At 38.6% G+C, this 22,583-nt stretch overlaps 1 protein-coding gene across 3 annotated transcripts in view; it reads left to right on the top strand.

Annotated features, from left to right (window-relative positions):
• The window catches only part of LOC120523931 (cGMP-dependent 3',5'-cyclic phosphodiesterase), a 798,989-nt gene extending 779,061 nt beyond the window's left edge, over nucleotides 1–19,928 (top strand). For all 3 annotated transcript variants that reach the window (XM_039745642.1, XM_039745643.1, XM_039745645.1), the window contains 3 exons: nucleotides 2,036–2,074; nucleotides 3,022–3,128; nucleotides 16,335–19,928. In XM_039745642.1, the coding sequence (XP_039601576.1) occupies nucleotides 2,036–2,074; nucleotides 3,022–3,128; nucleotides 16,335–16,566 (378 nt within the window). In that variant the 3' untranslated portion in view covers nucleotides 16,567–19,928. The remainder of the gene's footprint in view (nucleotides 1–2,035; nucleotides 2,075–3,021; nucleotides 3,129–16,334) is intronic.
• Nucleotides 19,929–22,583: the final 2,655 nt, after the last annotated feature.

The following is a 22,583-nucleotide window of genomic DNA, read 5'->3' as shown; positions in this document are numbered from 1 at the left end:
TATGAGATCATTTTATTAATCTTATATGTAGTTTAAAAAATTTTATTTTACAAAATTTATTTGCATCCTAAAACTTATTATTTTCTTCTGCTCTTCCACTGATAGTGTTTGGCTACCTTGATGAGTCTCCTCTGTCTTTGCCAACCTCTATACCCTCCCTCATATCCTCAAAGACCCTTCACTGTCTGTCCACCTGAGCCTCTGTCTCCCCCTCAATTCTTCTCCAGACTCAACCAACTCCTCATTTCTCTTAACCATGTGACTGTGTTACAATAGTTTATGTTATATTCCAAGTCAAGTCAGGCTGGGGAGCATGCACTGGTACAGTGTGTTTTCGCACCCACCACACGACGAAACAGCTCAAAATCCCGGTTTGGCAACCCCCAAGGCAGACACGCAGTCCAGTCCCACCCTCCGGAAATGACCCTCTATCTGCCGCAGCCAGGCGTTACATGGGCAACCCCTTGGCCTGGTCCAGCCACTCGGGTCCCCAACAATGAGGCTCCTATGAGCTGGATTACTTTCGGGGAAACGCACCACATGGCCGTAGTGCCGTAACTGACGCTCCCTCACAATTCAGATAATGTGCCTCATTTGGACTCCATGAGCAACCGCTCCTTCGACACAAAGTCAAACCAATGGCACCCAAGGATTTTCCGGAGAGACACAGTAACAAAGGAGTCCAGCCTTCTTCTCAGGTTACTAGATAGCGTCCATGTCTCGCAACCATATAGCAAGACAGGAAGCACCAGGACTCTAAAGACTTGAACCTTTGTCCTTTTGCATAGATATCGGGAGCACCACACACCCCTTTCCAGCGACCTCATGACTCCACGTAGATCACAGCATTATCAGCAAAGTCAAGATGCGTGAATCTTTCTTCACCAATTGATGCCCCAGAGCCGCTGGACCCCACGACCTTGCCCAACACCCAGTCCATACAAGCATTGAACAGAGTAGGAGCAAGAAAACACCCCTGATGAACCCCAGAATCAACTGGGAAAAACACAAGAGGTCCTGCCTCCACTCTGCACAGCACTCACAGTACCAGTGTACAGGCCGCTCATGATATCCACCAACCTTGAGGGGATCCCACGAACCTTCAGGATGTCCCACAGGGCAGCTCGATTAACTGAGTCGAATGCTTTACGAAAATTAACAAAGGCTGCAAAGAAACTCTGCTGATATTCACATTTGCGCTCCATGAGAACCCTGAGTGTCAAGATGCAGTCAATGGTAGAATTCTTAGGGGTAAAACTAGACTGTTCCGGTCACTGGTAGGTGAGCAAGTGATCATGGATCCTATTGAGGACGACCCTAGCAAGGACTTACCTGACACCAAGAGCAGTGTTATCCCCCTGTAGTTGCTACAATCCAGACGATCACCCTTCCCTTTCCAGATAGGGACGACAAGTCCCGTTTTCCAGTCAGTTGGGATGATGCCAGTCTCCCAAATGGAAGCAAAGATTGCTTGCAATGCCGGGGGACAGCCTTACCATTGGCCTGGAGAAGTTTACCCTGGATAGCACAGATCCCTTTCCTCCCCTCAGCTGGCTCACCACCTGTGCAATCTCAGTGAGACTGGGTGGTTCACAGCTAATTGGAGGATCAGCCTCAAGAATCGTGGATCCAGAGATATCCAAAGTCCTAGCTGGAGGATCAGCTTTGAACAACTGCTCAAAATAGCCAGCCCAGCGGGTCACAACTGCAGTGTCATCCGTGAGGACCGTTCCATCAGTCTCCCAGACTGTAACTCTCCGAGGCTTATACACTAAAAGGCTTTATAAAAATGGCAACCCTAATAGGCATTCTGTATAACAGACTTAAAATAAAAATCAGTTTACTCCCATGGAGATGTATCACCAAAGAAAACATACTCACTATAGCATCCCATTCCCAAACTGCAAATTATTTGTCATCAGTATTTATATTTGACGTGCCTGTAAAAAGATGTTTCAAAAAATGAAACTTTTAAGTGGACATATGTTCATTGTTTACAAAAGACACTCATATGTTCATATTTTGTGCTTTGCAGGAACTTATCTATAAAGAATTCTTTTCCCAAGGAGATCTGGTAAGTTCTAACTTATGTATTATTATTTCTCCTTTTTGCTCAAGGAGAATGTCTATAAGAAAATTTTAAAAGCCTAGTGTTAGTTTTATTTTATTTATTTATCTTCTGGGTGGAACAGGTTGAAGTGTAAACACAAAATTCAAAACCTAAAGATGAGTGGTAGGTCAGTTGAACCAGTGAACTTGGTAATGGAGTTGTCTCCAGAAATTCTTAACAAAACGAAACTTTTAATTCTTTTGTGAGACAAGGTATTTCCTTTTATGATAAACCTAACACAGGGATTATCAGCAGCTTCTTGCTCTGAAGTAACATGGAATCTACAATGTCAAAAATGGATGCATGTGATTCAATGGCCTGATAATGAGAGAGATGCCCTTAGAAACCAGCGTGACACAAGCTTGTATAAGATCATCCAGAACGTAACAAGATGTAAATTATAAATAAACATTCATTTCTAAATATCCAGATAAGGAAACTAACTCAAAAATAATGTTAACAAGCTGGAGATCATGATATACAGTATGTAACGTTTAATAGTATAGCAAAAGTACTTTTAACTTACAGTACATTGTGTATGCATGTGTGCGTTGGTTTCTTTTTTTCTGAAAAATGGATGGATAATCCTCATATCCAGATTCCTCAGTTGAAATCCCTCCCAGTCACTGTCTGGGTTTAGTTTGCTTGTTCTCTCAGGGTCTGTGTTTCTTTTTCCACTGGGTATTCTGGTTTTCATCCTAACCCATGTGATATGTATATGATTAGAATTTGGGTGTGATACAAATATAATATCCAGTGTTTTTTTTTTTTTGGACAGTAAACTGGCATTAAAAGTACAATTTAATTCAGAAACTAGACATCTCCTTTTAGTTTAAAAAGGATATTTCTTTTTCTGTCAGTAACAGTAAATGATTTTCCATTTTCTAAAAAACTGTGCTGTGTTTCTGCAGGAGAAAGCCATGGGTAACCGGCCGAGTGAAATGATGGACAGAGAAAAAGCCTACATTCCCGAGTTGCAGATAAGCTTCATGGAGCATATTGCTATGCCCATTTACAAGTGAGTACTGGAATTTAGAGGAGGTCAGAGTGGCATTCTATGCTGATTATGCAACTATTGGAAAATATAGGGTAATCCATGCTTTTGTGAGAAATAAAATGAATACCTCCACAAAACACAGAAGTTTACCAGGAGTACTTGAATTTGCAGAATTCATTAGGAAGACAGAGGTCCGCATGGTGGCACAGGGGTTAACACTTTTGTCTCTGCATAGGCTTTCCTGCACAGGTTCTTCAGGTTTATCTCATTGGATTGTCACCCTGTTAATGCTTTTTTTCCTGCCTTACAACCCTAACTTCAAGAACAACTCTTTGCATTGATCTTTATTTACATTTTTAGGGATGAAATGCTTGAGATGATATAAAACAGCAGCTAGAAATGAAAAGGTTTGATCAGGAAGAGTATTTATAGAATCATAATCCTCATCTCTGTTATTGCAGTGATTGTGGCCAAATATGGCACATTCAGCATTTTATTGTGGCATTGGATATCTGTCTACCAAAACATTTAGGCAAACAAGTTAGATGCATTTATATTAGTTTGAGTCTTTAGATTGCTCTTCTTACTGTTTATCATTATTATTATTATTACATCCTTTGCATCATCTGGAGCATAGGCCATTGCTTACACTTCTGTTCTGTGAAACCATAACTAGCTACCATTGTCCTAGCTCTGTCTTCCTGTTGTACTCTTGCCTTGGGGGTTCTATTTCAATGACTTTTGTGTGACACTGGATGTTGGTTTCCTTAAATTGCGGACAAGCCAGTCACATGTTTTCCACAGGATTTCCTTTTCTATTTTACGTTGCTGTTTTATTTGCTATCAGTAACAGTCAGTAACATTTTCTTACCAGTGAATGTGGAGAATCCTTTGTCAGCATTAGTTTACAAACATCTCAGTCCTCCTTGTGATGGCCTTTAAGGTTCTCCACAGCAGTATGGATTTGCCATTTTAGCTAAAACAATTGAAATTTGGAACTCCAAATGTCTCTAAGCAGAATAAATGCTGCATTAACATCCATGTCTGATCTTCTTTGTTTTGTCTGCTATACTGAACAGGTATGCAAAGTTTTCAACCTCCTTCAAGAGCATTTTATCCAGTCTGACTGGCTCTTTACAGTCTGTGTTCATCTTCAGAGCCTTTATTTTCTCTTGTGGAAGTTAAGTCCAGGCTGGGCAGAGACTGCAAGCAGGCCTAACAGCGTCTGTTACATTTTACAATGGCTGTGAGACCACACTGTCCTCTGAACGCCATTTCTTTTTTCACTTTGGTAACTTGTCATAATTCAGTTTATAACCAGCACAAATAGAAACCGTGAGGGGTAACCACCATTGCCTGACTCCATTCTTCACCACGAAGCTTCTGATCAGCCATCCCTCATGCAGTGCTCTTCACATATTTCCTTCATATAAGTTTTGTATCAAGCTGACACCAATACAGCATCTTCCTTTTGATTTTGTAGACTCTGGCCCAATGAGCCCTTCAGTTTCTCCAGTGTGGTCCTATTGAATACCTTTCTGGAAGTGATGCCTCTATAGTTGGAACATTAGCTTGGGTCTCCTTTCTTTGAGATTTTGATGAAATGTTCCTTTTACAAATCCTCTGTGATATCTTCTTCCTCCCATATCTTTCAAACAGCTTGTATAAGATCTCTACAGTTGTGTCTGCATCTGTCTAGTGTGCTTCTACCCTGCCTTGGCCTGGTGCTTTTCCAATCCTAATTTGTGCTATTGGTTTTCGATCTGTGCTATCATCTGTCCTTGCCTCTGGTTGATTTATTGGGGCTGGTCTCTTTAGCAAATCTTCAGAATGTTTTGCACATTTGCTAAGTGACTGCTCTAACCCCATCAGTGTGTTGCAATCCATGCCCTTGATTGACTATTCTGCTTCCTTATACTTCCCTCTGAGGTTTCTGGTTGTACAATACAGTTGTTTCACAATCCTGCTAGATACTGCTTCCTGTGCTTTTCTGCGAAAATTCTCTTCTTTTTTGGGCACTTTTTTCAATTTGACATGCATTGCTGAATACTCTTACTCGGCTGTTTTTAACTGCCACTTTCTGTTTTTTTTTCTTTATTGGATTTTTCTGTACATTCCCACTCTAATGCACTTTTTCTCTTGTGGTGTCTTTCTTCAAAGTATTTCTTCGTAAACTTTATTAAATGTCTTTTTGATATTCTTTCCTTCAGTATCAATTTTCAAGTTCTGTTCAATATTACCAGTGTCTTATATTATTTTTTAATATTTTAATCTTTTCGAAAACTGGTTTTATTTATTCTCTCTTGGTTCATCCAGTTTATCTTCAACTTTAACTTCAGTTTAGCTGCCACTGGGTAATAATCTTTCTCATCAACCCATCTCTTCATTCGACATCCAAGAGAGATTTTATGAACTACTTAAAATGCCCACAATAAGGAACCTCAGACCCTTTGCTGCCATATAAAAAAGTAAAGTTCTTTAAAAAAGTCTGAATTACTTGTAAGCCACCCTAATTTGGGTGGTTCATAAGAAATCTAATGATTTGCTTCATAAGGTAGAAGGACAAAATAAACAAAAATCCAAAATATGTTAAATATTTGAAATATTAAACTGTGTACTTCAATTTTAATATTTAATATCTAAATGTTCTCTGCGAGAGGCACTTAGAAGGCTAGGACCACTGGTAAATATTCATATATCAAAAATATTATATTTGTGATCAGCAACCCCAAAATATTATAAAATGATGCTGCATATACCTATATTATCGATCCCCATTTTTTTTTTTAAAAAAAGAGTAAAACAGTTTTGAAAAAAGGAGTAACTTTGACCTTTGGCTCAGTTGATGTCCTTCTGATAATTTTTGCTGAAAGCATCTTTTGGTTTAATGTTTTTCATAAGAATGTCATTTCCTGCATGAAATATGATCCGAAAATGGCGTAAACATGAGGGGTTTTTGGGTCTAGAGAGCCACAATAGGGATGAACCCCAAAAAGCTAAACATCTCACATAAATATATATATATATACAGTATACACTAGCTGATTACCCAGTGGCTTCGCTCACTGAGTGCAAGAGAAAAACACAAAATGTAGTATATAAAATATTAAACAGTAAAACATTAACATGTAAGAAGTAAAGATACATTGAGCAGTACTGGAGTGCTTTCGGGCAAAGTACATTTTAATGGCGCTATAACACAACAGGTAAGTTGCACTAACAGCAGCTTAAATGTATTTGGATCATCTCTCGGTAGCAGATCCCTTGTGAAAGGCGTTACACAACTGCTGTGGTATAGAAATTACATTTTCTATGTGATCCTGCAAAAACCCTGACAACCTTGCACTATGTGCCTGTAATTTAAGAGAAAAATTATTCTGAGAAATGTGGACACTGCCCTTCCGTGCTTAACGGGCAGAAGGTCCAAATAATTACCAAGTCCCAAACTTAACATGAAGAGGGCGGTACATCTTCTTAGATGTAAACCCTCCATCTTCTTAAAAGAATTTATCACAAAAGCAACCTTGAATGTTGTGGGTTTTAGTGAACTGAACTCACTTTAAGGGACAGTAAGAAGTCGTTAAAGCACAATTTACAAAGAGAGTCCTGCTTCGATGGCGCCGATTACACTCATTCACAAAGATCTCCACTCTCCCAGGACCCAACGTTGGACACTCGAAGTGTCACAAACAGTAAGAGAAGAGAGGATGCTGCCCGAAACTGCGAAGCTCTCGAGCCGGCGGAGCTGCCCGACATTCTGCGCCTCCGAGCGTCCGCTTTGTTCTCATGACCCCTTTCTGCTAAAGGCGGTGTCATCTTCACATTGTTTAAAGCTCGGCGCAGTTAAAAAGTAGAAAGACACAAAGCTGTTTTCCTCATCTCTTCTACTATCAAGTACTGCCACTTAAAAAAAAGTTATAACTTGGCAGTTTCCGCGACAGTCACATGGACAAATAAATAAAACTTCTCTGTCAGAACGTGCCTGGTGGCGAATGGGTCAGCGCTGGAGTCCAGAGAGGAGGGCTGGGAGAGGGAGACATGAGGCGCTGTTCTATGGGATAGATCGGGGTGTTTGTATTTTTCCGTTTCAAACGCAAAAATAATTTTATACATATATATATATATATATAAATATATATATATACACACATATATATATATATATATATATATATACAGTGCATCGGAGAGTATTCAGCGCACCACTTTTCCACATTTTGTTATGTTACAGCCTTATTCCAAAATTGGTTAAATTCATTTTTTTCCTCAGAATTCTACACACAACACCCCATAATGACAACATGAAAAAAGTTTACTTTAGATTTTTAGTAGGAAAAAATGAATTTAATCCATTTTGGAATAAGGCTGTAACAAAATGTGGAAAAAGTGATGCGCTGTGAATACTTTCCGGATGCACTGTGTGTATATATATATATATATATATATATAATATACTGAGGGGGACCCAAAAATAACCGGAAATATCTTTAAAACGTTTTTAAGTTAATTTTCTGTACAAACTACAATTAGTCTTTTTCAAAGTACTCTCCATTGGCGGAAATACACTTATCTAACTGTTTGTTCCATTGTTCGAAACATTTTTTAAATTCGTCTGAAGTAATGCCCATTAATGCTCAGGTCGTTTCTTGTTTTACCTCTTCGACGTCAGCAAAACGCCTTCCTTTCAAGTATTTTTTCATCCGAGGGAACAAAAAGAAATCACACGGAGCTAAATCCGGTGAGTAGGGTGGGTGGTTCAGGGTTGTCATACCGTTTCAATAACAATAGTTTCTGCAACACTTTTTTCAAGAAGAAAACTAAATTTCACTGGCGCGCGTTGCTCAAGATAATCGGCCATCGTAAAAAAAACGACACTTGCACAAAACTACTTTTACAAAATTTACTGAACACAAGCACAACCTTCCAGACTGATGGCACTTGGCAGACAGACTTGTGAGGAGTGTAACTAGATCGCGCTAGTTACATTGCCCAACCACATACTACAAGTACCAACCTAACAACAACAAAATTCCGGTTTTTTTTGGGTCCCCTTGTATATATATATATTGTGAACGCTGGCCCCGGCACAGACAGACGGACAACATTTTCTCACCCATCACACTTTTATTTACACTATGTACAGTTATCGTGCACTCACAAAACCCCAGTGCTGCTGGCACTGATTCCCCCAAGTCCAGGGCCCACAGTCCTTGTGCCTTCCTGGCCGCCTCCAGTCCTTCGACAAGCTCAGTCCTTCTGCCTCCCGACTTACACCGCTGACTGGAGGGAGGCCCTATGGGGAGCCGGATGGGCTCCAGCTGCTTCCCGGCACTTAACGGTGGCCACACCCCTGTGTGGCGGAAGTGCCGGCTGTGCACCCGGAAGCCATCCGTGTCTCCCCGGTCGTCTTCCCCCCGACACTTCCTGGTGTGGCGGAAGTGCCAGGCTCCCGGAATAAACAGGCACTGGGGCGCCGCCTGGCGGTGGCCACGGGTCCCTACAGGGCTGGGCTTCCAAGCCCTGTACCGAGCCCCTGTCTAACCAGGACGGACGCCCCACTCGGTCTGGAGGAGGCACACGCCCTCCTCCTGTCCTCTAAGCCCGGCCGGGCTCCATCCCCGGCCGAGGGCCACACGGGATGAACCGGCATCGGGGCGCCGCCTGGCGGTGGCCACGGGCCCCTACAGGGTAGGGCTTCCATGCCCTCGACCCGTGGCTCCCAACAGAACCAGGACGGACGCCCCCTCGCGGTCTGGAGGAGGCACAAGCCCTCCTCACGTCCTCCTGCGTCCCGGCCGGCTCCAGCCCGGCCGGGGACCACATATATATATATATATATATATATATATATATATATGTATATATATATATATATATAATTACAAAAGGATAGGAAAGGATAAGATAAGAAATGAGGTAGAACACAAACATTCAACATTACACCTTATTGCACATGAAACACTAATACACAAGATGTTCTTGTACCTGATCAAGCCCCAAACAAAAAAAACCCGAAGTGATCTCAAAGCATGCATAACTTGAACACAATTTCTTTAAAGATCTCAAAAAGAGCACAGAAAAGGGAAGGTATGAAGAAAGGGTAAAAATAGGTTTTACCTAAAAGCAAACAAATACAAAATCAACAAACCAGATAGAGCACCTTATATTAATTCATAAATTAATTTCATTTATATATAGTGTTTTTCTAGCAACTCAAAGCACTTTACATGAACAATAGGAAGCCACTTCAATCACCCACCATGTGCAGCAGTTTGTAATAGACATGGGGTGACCGGGGACCTAAATTACCTGGCTGTGGTGGACAATTTAACCAGGACATTAAGAAACACCTTACTGTTTGAAAGATGCCAAGAGATATTTTATGACCACAGAGAGTTGGGATCTTGGTTTTTCGTCTCATTTGAAAGATGGCACCAATTTATACAGCACAGTGTCCCCATCACTGCACTGGGGTATTGGAATCCACACAAAGACCACAAAGTCACCAACACATCTTCCAATGGCAACCCAATCTTTTCTTGTTGGTCTCCCGTCCAATCACTGTCTAAGCCCAAACATGTTTAGTTTCAGGTGGATTAAGTGTTCTGAAGTGCAAGTGGTATGGCTGCTGACAAAAGCAGGGGTCAAATCATCAATTGAAACAAAGGAATCTGAACAAAGCCATACTGAAGCCGCTAGTTGATCTGCACAGCCAGCTTAAGTACTGCTGAAGCAAGTTCCCTAATTTAATAATTAGGTGGCCCCACCTCCTTAGGTACCATATATAGGAGACAAGACAAAGAACCAAAAAAAGCAAAACAATAATCCTAACATAATGCAAAAACTGAAAAATAATAAATAATACAATATTACATAAACATAACATGGACATAACAAAACCAAAACAGGATTAATAACAAAATACATAAAATAATGTTCAAAAAACAATAAAATGTTTAAAATGAAAGAAAACACATTTAAGCCAGGGAAGAGGCCCTCACTGAAACATAACTAGATTACACTTCCACCCATCACAAACTTGTTCAAGGCACACATATCAGCAAATTTTTCTCAATTTTTATTCTTGCTTCCCATTGCATGTTTGCCCTTCACTTCCTCTTATACTGCAGCAGTGGCTCCATCTATTTTGTTTAATTTTTCTAACAGAACATTGATGCCTCTGTTGCTCAGTTTGCCTGAAATGCTCTAAGACTCATAATAGAATTGTTCCTTTGTTCTTTCCGCACCTCCATTGATTACAGTGTTGCACAGATCCACATTCATCTTTAGTCTGTTCTTCTTTGTTGTAAAGGATGCTGTAAAGAAACATGGCCTTCTTGCCTTCCATTCCATGACTGCCTGTTATGGTACTTTTCCTAAAATGAGAGCTACACCTTTGGTTAGGGGAGCATTTAATTGCTCATATTCTGAGAACTGAGTCAGTTTAGCTGTCATTAGCCTTTTCTGACCTGACCGCATCTCACAAGTCCAAGCAAAGCACATTTATATTTCAGAATTAATGTTGCTATGTGGCTATTATGAGTTTCCTGACTAAAAATGCAGGATTTGCTTCAGGGAGTAGACCTCAAAGCTCCACAGAGTGCAACTATAGCAGAAGCAACATGAATGGAAGGCTTTTAAAACTCCAAAAACTCAAACTGGAAAAGGAAAACTGTAAAACCAGAGGAAATACCAAAAACAATGATCATTTATATTTAAACATTTTTATTACGAAAATTAGGGGCAGCGTAGTGGTACTGCATGTCTGTGTGGATGTTCCCCAGGTACTCCGGTTTCCTCCCACAGTCCAAAGGCATACACATTAGGTGGACTGCTGATGATAAATTGGCCCTTGTGTGCATATGTGCAAGACAAACCTACACAGCCAAAACCAGTTCATAACTCAATAATCCCCAACTATATATTAAACCCAAGTCAAAAAAAACAAAAACATCAAATAATTACCTAAGAACCAAAAAAGGAAGCTCTTACAAGAATAAGAATCCAGAGATGATTTGAACAACAAGTCAATTGCTTGTTTTGTTTACTGCTTGCCCAGACTTGATAGGCCAGAAGGCAGTCCCATAGCTAGACAGTCAGTAGTCCCACTCTCTTAGGTGCAACATAAAGAGAACAGGGTGCATAACATAGAGAACAATTAATACAATAATTAAAATTATAAAAAACACAATTCAATCATGAGTAAAACTGAAAAATTAAGTTACAAAATGTAACTCAAAAGACAACTAAATTAATAAATGAAGCAGAAGAAAAATGATCCAGGCTTTAAACTCTGGCTGACCCCTGACAGTGGCATGCCTTCTCTTTCTCACATTGTCTAGTTTAAAAAGGGGCATCAGCACTGCATCTTCATTTTGGTTTTCACTGCCACACATCATACTCCTTGTGTGTGAAGGCCCTCCTTTCAAGGTCAGGGTCGTTTTTATTGTCACATATACACACAGTGTACAGTGAAGTTCTTACTTGTATAATGCTCCTTGCAGACAAAATAACCATCATAAAACATCAGGAAGAGAAAAAGCTCAACTTTAATAATAATAATAACAATGCTCACAGTAAATAACACTAAACACAACTTTACATACAGAAGAACCACAGAAGATTTGTCACTTCTTTTGCTCAGTTGATTACAGACAGTTTATCACATATGAAATCTGAGCAGCCTAATTACCTGCAGGAAGAAACTGTTCTTAAATCTCACAGTTCTGGTGTTTATAGTTCCTAGCGCCTGCCTGATGGAAGGAGGGAGAAAAATGTCCTTAAAGGATGACTGGGGTACTTCATGACTTGTTCAGCTTTTTCCAGACAGCACTTGGCAAATATGTCCTGCAGAGATTTTCCACTGTCTTTTAAACTGTTGTTCATGTTTTTGGCAGGAGTTTTACAGTTTTTGGTTCCTATCCCCACACTCAACCCAGCTTGTTTTCCTGATGGGCTTAAAGCCGTCCCAGGGAGACTTTTTTAATGATTTCTACGTTGTGTACAAACATTTCCTGTGTACTTTTTTGCTTTCATTTTAGGCTTCTGCATGCCACATTAAGCAGCAGAGCTTGATGTTACTCCCTGCTGAGTCTCCCCATGAATACATGCAATACATCATAGTTGTTTATTAGGATGATTATACATTTTCTAATTAGGGAGACATTACATCTTTCTAAATCCTGTGGTGCTGTATGCAGAAGGTAACACTTGACTAGTAATGTATCTCAATGAGTATTACTGGGCTTCTCTTTGACACTTGACAAAAGTGGGAATGTCTTGAGAAGTTAGGTTTGCATATCTGTTACTCTTTTCTAGTGACCTTCAAAAGTCATTTCTAGAAGGACCACAATAAGCCCATAAAGCAGGCTTTTAGCTAATGTCGTTCAATTCAGATTTTTTCACTGTAAAATAGTAACACTGTGGGAATATAATTTGTGTAAAAGTGATATAAACAAAATGATAATTATGAAATAGATAATCACATGCAAAATACATCAAAGTATATAAGTGAGTTAATATTGTATACAAAATCCAAAATTAAAAAAGTCATCTAATTATTATGAAAACTTATCTAGTTGTTTAAAATACAATACTTTTCTGAGTGGCTCTTTTGATGCCAGTGCTCATTTTTTTTCTTTTCATGAAGGTTCCGTCAATCAAAGCCAATGGTCCTATTGGTTAATCCTTCGGTGTCAATTTCTGTTGCTTGGTATTGGCAGTAGGTTACCAACGATCTTTTAGCAGTATTTTTCACATTTAAACTGGCAAAACATTGAGGCAGTAAGAGCTGTGATAGTTAGCTTTGAAGATGAACTATATAGAGATAGTTTAACATATTGAAACTGTGCTAAGCAACGGGAGTGTTTATTAAATGGTAATACACTGTACATTTAAAGGCCTAATGACCTTACTGTTACTATATAAACCTTTACATTTTTTTTGTAAATGCTCCTAAACAATACCTTAGCCTAATGAATTTGTATTACCTGAACACCCCACAATATTCCCTCCTAATAACCTCAACAGTTGTAGGCTGCATGCTTCTGAGGAAATGGCTTACAGTCATTCACCTTTCTTGCCGTTTCACCTAGTTTTCCATCACTATGAGGGCTGCACAAAGGCATCCTCTTGTGTCCCTGCAGGACCTCGATTAGGAAGAAAAGCAACTCCTAACCCCTTGGTGATTGCTAGCATCAGTAAACATGGGGTTGTTTCAGTGAGGGAATAACAAACTTTATTTTACCTTAACCTATATATCTTTATATTTTGCAGCGATACCAGACATATCAAACACTAGGAGTTAAATAAATGAAAACATACAGCCTGAACAATTTAATTCAATTTCCACAGAGTAAGCTTTGTATCAGGCGGTTGGCCTTGAGCAGTTAAGTCAAGTCAAGTCAAGTAGCCTCATTGTCATACCAACCACGCACAGTATTGCAGCATACAGTGGTATGTAATACATATCTCAAGGTCATGGCTCAACATTTACATAAACAAAGGACAAGTGCAAGATGAGTAATGAACTAAACTCTAATATGTTATACTATACTATCCATCCATTATTCAACCTGCTATATCCTAACTACAGGATCACGGGGGTCTGCTGGAGCCAATGCAGCCAAGGCAGGAAACAAACCCCAGGCAGGGTGCCAGCCCACCACAGGGCGCACACTCTCACACAAACCCACACAACAAGCACACACTAGGGACAATTTAGGATCACCAATGCACCTAACCTGCATGTCTTTGGACTGTGGAAGGAAACCGGAGTAGCCAAAGGAAACCCACGCAGACACGGGGAGAACAAGGGAAGCAAACCCGAGTCACCTAATTGCGAGGTAGCACCGCTGCCCACTCCGCCACTGTGCCGCCCACTATACTAAGCTATACATAGATAAATAGAGTTACGGCGTTCACAGTCATTTCCTGTAAAAATAAATGTTTTCACCATCACCATATAACTTCTCTGCCTGTCAGCACGTCTCAATTTCAGCTGAGGGCGATCGAGATATCGCCCAAAGGAGGCGGGTCTTTGTAGAATTTAGTCAAATGCTGATTCAAGATATAAATATATTCAAGATGTGACATAAAATTTAGCCAATCAGCGTCCTCAAATCTTAACTGAAATGGGCGATTTTTCTGTAGCCCCAAGCAGCTAAAATCAAGGATGGTCTGTAGTGGCGCAATTTTCAATTAACATTACGTGACAATGGTGGACTCAGGTGTTGTTAATTCGGACACGAACCCAACTCTGTTCAATCTCTACCCAATATCCGTTTGAGAAGAGAACTTTGGCAGAAAAACTGAAGGTAAAGGAGCTGGGTCCAGATCAGCCTAACCTCTTAATCAGACAGCAGATAAGCGAAAAAGGGAAGAAGTACACGCTGGCTACTCTTCCAGTTGGTACACCAAAAGGCCTGGCTATGTGGATGCGTTTCTGCTAATGCCTTATTTTGTTTCCCGTGCTTGTTGTTTAAAGCAACTGGGACAGATCCTGCTTGGACAGTTACGGGAGTGAGAGATATGAAGCACCTGTCCGAGAAAGTAAGAAAACATGAGAACACCAGGACACACATGGATAATTCCGTCAAACTAGCCATTTTGGGAAGAGTAAACATCGCTACTCAGTTAGACGACGGTCACAGGATTGCGATAAGAAAACACAACGAGGAGGTAGATAAAAATCGGTATATTTTATCCAAGATAATTGATTGTGTTAAATTTTGTGGGGCTTTTGAGTTGGCCTTGCGTGGGCGATGAGACTGACTCGTCAGACAACCCTGGCATTTTTAAGGGTTTAGTGGATTTTGTTGCCTCGCTAGACAGTGTGCTAGACAGTGTGTTCCTGTACAAATAAGTAAAAAAAAGATGCAGTTTTTTTTTCCCACCACAGTTATTTTCCTGTACATGGTTGTCCTCACATTTGTCATTTCTTTTTAAGCCAACTAAGATACTTGTGATTGTTGGGACCCTGTTGTAACACAGCCATGTTTGCAGTCTTTTCTTCTTAAGCCTGTTGAAATGCTTGTGTTCATTGGGACGCAGTTGTAATGGTCTTGTTACTCATCAGTGGGGCTACTCTTATTGCTACCCTGTACTCCAGCAAAGATTTACATTCACATTAAAGGTAAAGGACTCAATGACATTTTTTTGTATCTTCTGACAAACACACACTGGTTATTTCAACAGAGCATAAAGCTTGCAAAATCAATGGCACTGAATAAGCATTTGCCTTTGCATTACTTCCATCAGTCTTAGTGAGAAATCAAGCAAAATGACACCTTTTATTGGCTAACTAAAAAGATTACAATATGCAAGCTTTCGAGGCAACTCTCACCCCTTCTCATGCAAGAAGTAATCTTAAATCTTGCCTGAAGAAGGGGCCATTCATCCATAATGGCTAACACAGTACAACACCCTAGTCCTGAAATTGTCCCTTAATAGACAATTTGCCTGCTGACTTAAAAACACATGCCCAGCCCAGTCATGTCAAACTCCCTCACAATTAATACAATATTAGCCATTATATTATTATCTTTATAACCTTGTTTACACATTCTATCCATTCCAAAGTTATGTCTCATCTGAGTAATCCTATATTCCTTTAGTCTTATTTCCGCACAATGTAAAAAGCCATATTTTCACTCCAGTACAGCAGATAGTTATTGCTCATGGTTTTTAAAGTGTAGTAATATTCCAAGAGAGGAGGGCAGCTGAGAAGTGTCACCACCTAATTGTAAAGGTTGAAATCAGAGTGGAATAAGAAATGTGCCCTGTAATGAATAAGAGGTGGTTGTTGTGTTGTGCCTGATGCTGTCATGGTGGGCTAATCTCTTGTAACCCTGGACTACAGTAGATGTGAAAGTAGATGCAGATTCATAGTGGATAAATGTATGGATGGATCCTATGACCAAGTGACGGTAAAGGCATCTAACACATTTTAAAGGATGTCTTATGCCACACTTAATCATCTTAGGTTTATGTAATCATTTGGTGAATAAGGCTGAGCATGCATTTCAAATTCATCCTTTACTGAATTTTACAGTGCAGGCATTAATAAAGGGTCTTTATATGACTATTCATTACCAGACAGAGCAACAGGAAATAACCTGTCAGCACAGAATTAATGAGGCACTCTGCGCAACATGTCAGTGCCTCTTGTGTGGAGAACAAATCCAAAGAGAGCTTAAACTTATGAAATGTTTTATTTATTTTCTCAAGGCTTCTTCAAGAACTTTTCCCCAAGTCAGCAGAGCTTTATCAGAGGGTTGCAGCTAATCGGGAGCAGTGGACCAAGGTGTCACACAAATTCACCATTCGAGGGTTGCCTAGCAACAACTCTCTTGACTTTCTGGATGAAGAATATGAGCAGCTCCAGCAGCAGACGGCAGAATCTCTAAAGATGAATGGCTGTTTGGATAGCCAAGGAATGATTGAGAGCTTAGAGGAATGAGTTAAAAATAAATATTACCTTTGAAAACATAAAAAAGAAAATGGTTTCATAAAAAAATGCATCTGAGAACTTTTCTGCTCTGTTTCAGAAGGATCTTACAGGCTGTAAAACGGTTTATACAGCTGTGTGAACAAGAGAGTGACTGGTAAAAGGTGAACTCGTTGTGCGCTCAGGTTTTGGCAACTGGACAGACATCATTATTCTAGAATGAAATGCATACAAAACAAAAATCTAGAATCACACAGAGTGACTTGTGAATACAGATCCACAACGACGAGTCAACGAGGAGGTCAATGACCTTAGTCCTGGATGTGGGTGTGTGTGGTAGGAAAAGCTGTGCATCTACCAAAATTACAGTCAGCTTCTCGTGGGACAGTCACACATTCTGTTATCATGGAAACGTTCAGAAATTAAACAGTTCTCTGGAATCCATTGCAACTAGACAAATGTAAAGCTTCTCTCGGTCTGTTTTATTTCTGTTTTATACTTAATGTAAGTACAGGAGAAGAAAATGAAGGAAAACTTTTTATTTATGTTGATTTTGCCATTTTGTTTCACAGAGTTTTGTAGTTCCATTTTCTTACTTTTTCTATCAGTCCATCTGTAATGGAAGTACTAAATAATCTGTGGAGAAACTTGTGCTGTGCGCCAGCTTTTATATCAAGAAAAAACATGCCCTGTCAATTTAACATCCTTAGGTTTTGTTGCCAGGCTTTTTGAATTATGGTGTAATTTTGATTGCTTACAGAAAGTGCATTTCATTTTGTACATTTTAATCAGAGACTGACATCAAATGTGGTTGTGTTTTTGAATGCTCTAAACCGAGTGGATTATGACTTGATTGATTAAACCTGTGAACTCACTTGAGAGTTGCCATGTGCCAATGCTGATTGTTGTTTCTTGCTCAGTTTTCTACACTAAATATTGTTACAGTTGATGGCTATTTTATATTTACAATAGCTTTTCAATCCATATGAATATTGAATTAGAACATAAAAGTATTTTACATTGTTTCATACCCGTAAACAAATGCACAGAATTGTGAATCATCTTACAGCAAATCTTTGACTGCCATAATAAATACTGAGATAAAAAATACTTCAAATATAAACTTATATGATTATTTCATTAGATCCCTGCAAATTTTTAATGTGTAAAATTACATTTAAATCAACAATCTTTTTTTTATCATTCACATGTGTTTTATAGATAGATAGATAGATACTTTTTAGATTAGACAATAACTTCATTTCCCGTATAACGCTGTTAATGAGTTAAGGTAGTTTAAGAACTTAATACTCCAGCCCACCGCAACTCTGGTTGAACGAGATTGAGAATGTTATATTTTTAATTGAGAAATGTATTTATGACTCTTGTTAATATATAGTTTCATCATTGTTCATACATAACCTGTTACACCAAAGAATTTAATAATACCACAGACTTTGCTGTTGACACTTCAAAATAGGTAAGCACACCAAAATATACAGAATCCTGCTGATTATGATTCTTTGTTTTCTACTTACCAGTTGTAAATATGTGCATTTTACTTTTTCATACTTTCAGAACTAATATGTTAAATGTTAATGCCACTATAAAACAACATTTAGAAGTGGTATGCACTACATGTATGGTATGTGGGTATACAGTATATAGTGTAATATACGCACAAATAAACAAATCCTAATAGAGACAGAATTGGAGAGGGTTGCCTCAGATCCCAGACTTAAGTTCATAACAGACTGGGAGTATTTCTACATCAAGGAGTATTCCGGGACCCCTTCCAATGTGTTTTTGCGCTTATCAGTGCTTGAAGGTATTGAAACAAATTAACTAAACATGCTTAAAGGACTGAACAGTCTTCTCTTGTCTATTGAACTTCTTATTTCTTATATTCTGCGTATGTCACACCAAGTGTAAGACACAAGACGTTCCACAACATTGATAAAAATGAAATCTGATTAGCCTAAAACCTCCCATTTTTTTTCTTGTGAGGTATAAATGCTTATCAATACTGTTTGTATTCTATGTCTTTTTTAGTTCATCTTTACTAAGCTCATCTTATGTATATAAGTAAGCATACACACACATTATGATATGGGGTGAGGTGCCCACACTGGGCATCTTGTTTGAGCTGTGGGTGAAAGAGAAAAAATCATTAGCATTAGCGTCCCCCCTCATCCCAGAGTGCTACTGCTTACCTAAGTTGTTTCAGGAAGGTGGTTCCCAGACGCAGACCACATTTCAAACACTGGCCACTCCTACAACTAGAAAAGAAAATGACCATAAAAAAACTCCAAATTAGTGCTTGAATTGGCAGCAACACAATGTATTCATTCTAAATAGGTTTCGACTGCTTGGTGCTTCAAGGAAAACAGAAGATACTATTAGCAACAGTACCCTCGATTATCTCAGGGTGGTTTTTATCAACTTACCACAGCTGTCCAGGCAAGCTCGATGCACACATGTGTGGCTATATATATATATATATATATACAATATATATATATATATATATATATATATATATATAGTGGTTTACTTGCCAATATGTGAAGTATGCACATTTTCTCTGCACATACCCACTGCTAATATGTTTTCTATAATTGTATGATGCTGCTCATTTTCAAGTTTTATATCTGGACAAAGAGATAAATGATTTTTTTTTTTTTTTACACCAGTATCCAAATGACATACAGATTATGTTGATTGGTAGCTCTAAACTCAAGTGTGTATGAAGGACTGGCATGCTGTGACCCTATAATGGAATACACAGGTTTGAAAAATTGGAACAATACAAAAAAATAAATATTTATTCAAAGTATTTAGGCATGATCCCTACTAAACTTATAGTGATTTATAATTTCAAGAAACATGAAATACTGTTGTTTATTTTATACATTTATATGGAATCCACAGGAAATATATTACCTGGTTGAGGCAAATTATGTAGCACTAACTATCTGAACTAAATTAGGATTTTTCTCATGTATGTGTGTGTCCAATTATTAAATGGCTTGTGATATATTGAGACACACTTAAGGGCTGGGGCTCTTTCCATGGAGGTGATTGCAACCTGAAATCACAGACACAATGTGTACTCTGCATTATTCATTTGCCTTACTTATCTCAGTTGCCTTTGGAAAAAAGTGTCTAATTTAAAATGACGATCCTGATATTAAGTGATTTCTATATGTGTGTGTTTGCTTTGGAGGTCATCAAGTATTTTGGTCTTACATTTTTATATTCAGATATGTTAAAAGGTATGAATATTCTAAATAACGCATTATTTTTTGCATTTGTTATGTTTTAATGTTTCTCTGTTAGTTTTACTTTTAATAATATATAAAATCCTTCCTGCTCTTTACAAAATTCACTAAATACATTTTTAAATTGTGTAAATTTCCATTTATTGCTGTACTTTAATAAATACATTGAAATCAATCTGTTAGCCTCATGTAATAACAACATATCTTCTAAGATCATAAAGGACTGAATGTCAAAGCAAGCTTTGAAAACAAGAAAAACGGAAAAATATACAGTGCAGTTTGCTCACTAAAGTATATTACTTTTGAATGCATTGTGTTTTATTAATGTACACAGTTCTGTAATAAATTATGCCAGAATGGCAGTGTGCCAACCATAAATATGGAACTGTAAATGTATTATTCCGATATGCTTTGTATATAAATAATTGCTGAGAGCCTTTGATGTGACAATTACTATATGTTGTTATTATTTTTTTAACCAGTGAATGAAAGCAAATTAATTTTTCTTCAGCTATATTTGGGTCTATAAATACATTTGTTTTTAAACAATTTTGTTTATATATAGAAACCTTAAAAAGTTGTCCTGCTGACTCAGGAGGTTGTGTAAATGTGCAAAGAGCAGACAGCTTGGAGGAAAAGGGCTGGAGCTGATGGCCTCATGAGGCTGTAGTAAATGTTATACTGAGATCATTAGTTCTACATTATTTTCTGGAGATTTATTATGTACCTTAAAAATGTTACTTTAAACATAGCAGGTCTGCTTTTAAAAATGTATTTTGGTGTCCTCCAACTTGTTATTAGTAGCTAGACAGAAAGAAGCGAAGTTGACCTGCCGAATGAACCCGAAGTCTTTTGCTTTCCTTTTCAGTTGGGTTGTGCTTTTGTTTGTTTGTATAGATATCTGTAGATACTGTAAAGGGAGTCTGTGCCGAAGAGTTTATTTAATGTCTCCAAGGGAATATGTTTGCAATGAAGTGTTTAAACTTAAAAAGGCATTGTTTTCTCAGATAACTGTGAACTGTGAAGTACAGTTAACTTTTTATCTAAATAAATTTCCTACATCAAAACAATCTTCATGTCTTGTTTTATTCCTCTACAAAAACATTTTAAAATAATTGATGTTACGATCAAGGAAAAAATTAAGTGTTGTGCTAGTGTAATAAGAACACAAAGAAAAATATAGAGAGTTGGGATCCCAGCAGGGATAACCTATTTAATGGCAAAGATTTTGATTTGGTACTCAATGAAAAGGTTTAGAGAAAGGTTGCTACGCTATTGGAGCTTATCTCCTAGCACTGCTCATATCAAATTGACATTGGTCTTCCGGTGGAGGCATCTTTCTTCAGTGTGGGGCAGAAGAGGCGGTGAGACCGAGTTAACATCAGTCTGCAGATGGGACTCCTTTTATCCTGAGAGCAGGAATTAAGGTCAGTTAAATACAGTTTCACACTCTCTCCAGTGTCCTGTTAACTCAATCTCCATAAGGCGCTCATGGAGCCCACATGTTTGACACTAATGAGGAGAGAAATCGCACTCCGTCTCTTTTTTTGATCCCATATGATTTCTGTTATCTTGTCACATTCAACAGACTAATTATAGTGCAGAAACTAGAGGATGAAACGTAAGTCAGTGTTGTGCCCAACACTAGGAAAGGCAAACAAAATGAATGGAACTGACCGGGGCCTCATGTATAACACCGTGCGTAGAATTTGCACTATGACATGACGTAAGCAAAAAAGCCAAAATGTGCTTACGCACAGAAAAATCCAGATGCAGGAATCTGCGTACTCCAACTTCCACGTTCTTCCACACCATAAATCCTGATCAGCGTGAAAAGTAACACATGTGCACGTGCCTGCTGTCCCACCCCAGTTCCTCCCAGAATTAAGTCTCTTTGAATATGCAAATCAATATAAATTGCCCTTAAGCTCAACGTTCTGTGAAAAGACAATGGGAAAAGCACGGGGGAAAGTAGAAGAATTTCAGCGAATACCAAGTGCAGGCAAAGGAAAAGCATACTATTTGTTGATTTAAACAGTTGTATAATCAACAAAAGGAAGTTGATCGAGTGACATAGCGTGTCGGAGAAACTCGAAAGCTCAAGTTCATAAAGTTGCACAGTGCCAGAATAAAAAAGAAGTCACATATCAAAGTTGCCATGAAAAGGCGAGTTGTAGCCCACCTTCTGAGCTTATTAGGGTACAGACAAAAAAAAATAGTGGGGAAAAAGCACAAAATGTCAACTTTAATCTCGAAATTTCCACTTTAATCACGTAGTTTATTTTGTCATTAAAGTAGAACATCATAAACTTTATCTTAAAATCATTTAATTTACTAGTTTCTCAAATCCCATTGTAACTACAGTAGCATGTTAAATGCTTTGTTTTGTATTTGATCTTCAATGTGCTCTATGTGTGTGAATCACTACGTGCTTCCATTCTTTCTCTTTCTCCAACGATAGGACACAGAATCCATTACATTTGTGATATTACAGCTCTTTGAATAATCAAAATACTGAGCTGTATACGTGGTATCATTTTCATGATGATTGGAATGAAAGCATGTTATTAAACATGGGAACACGATGGCGCAGTGATTGTTCATGTCTCACACAAGATGCTGCTGCGCCATTCACAACCTTCAATGAAAAAATTTATTGTAGCAGTACTGTCTCTTTCAAATGTACTAACCTCCAATTCCTGTCCTTACTTTTCTTTCCCCAAATACCCAATCGCCACACAATCAGCT

This window comes from Polypterus senegalus, chromosome 2 (assembly GCF_016835505.1).
Source record: "Polypterus senegalus isolate Bchr_013 chromosome 2, ASM1683550v1, whole genome shotgun sequence".
Lineage (NCBI taxonomy): Eukaryota > Metazoa > Chordata > Cladistia > Polypteriformes > Polypteridae > Polypterus > Polypterus senegalus.
Note: the sequence above shows the minus strand (reverse complement) of the source record. Positions and strands in the feature narration are given on the sequence as shown.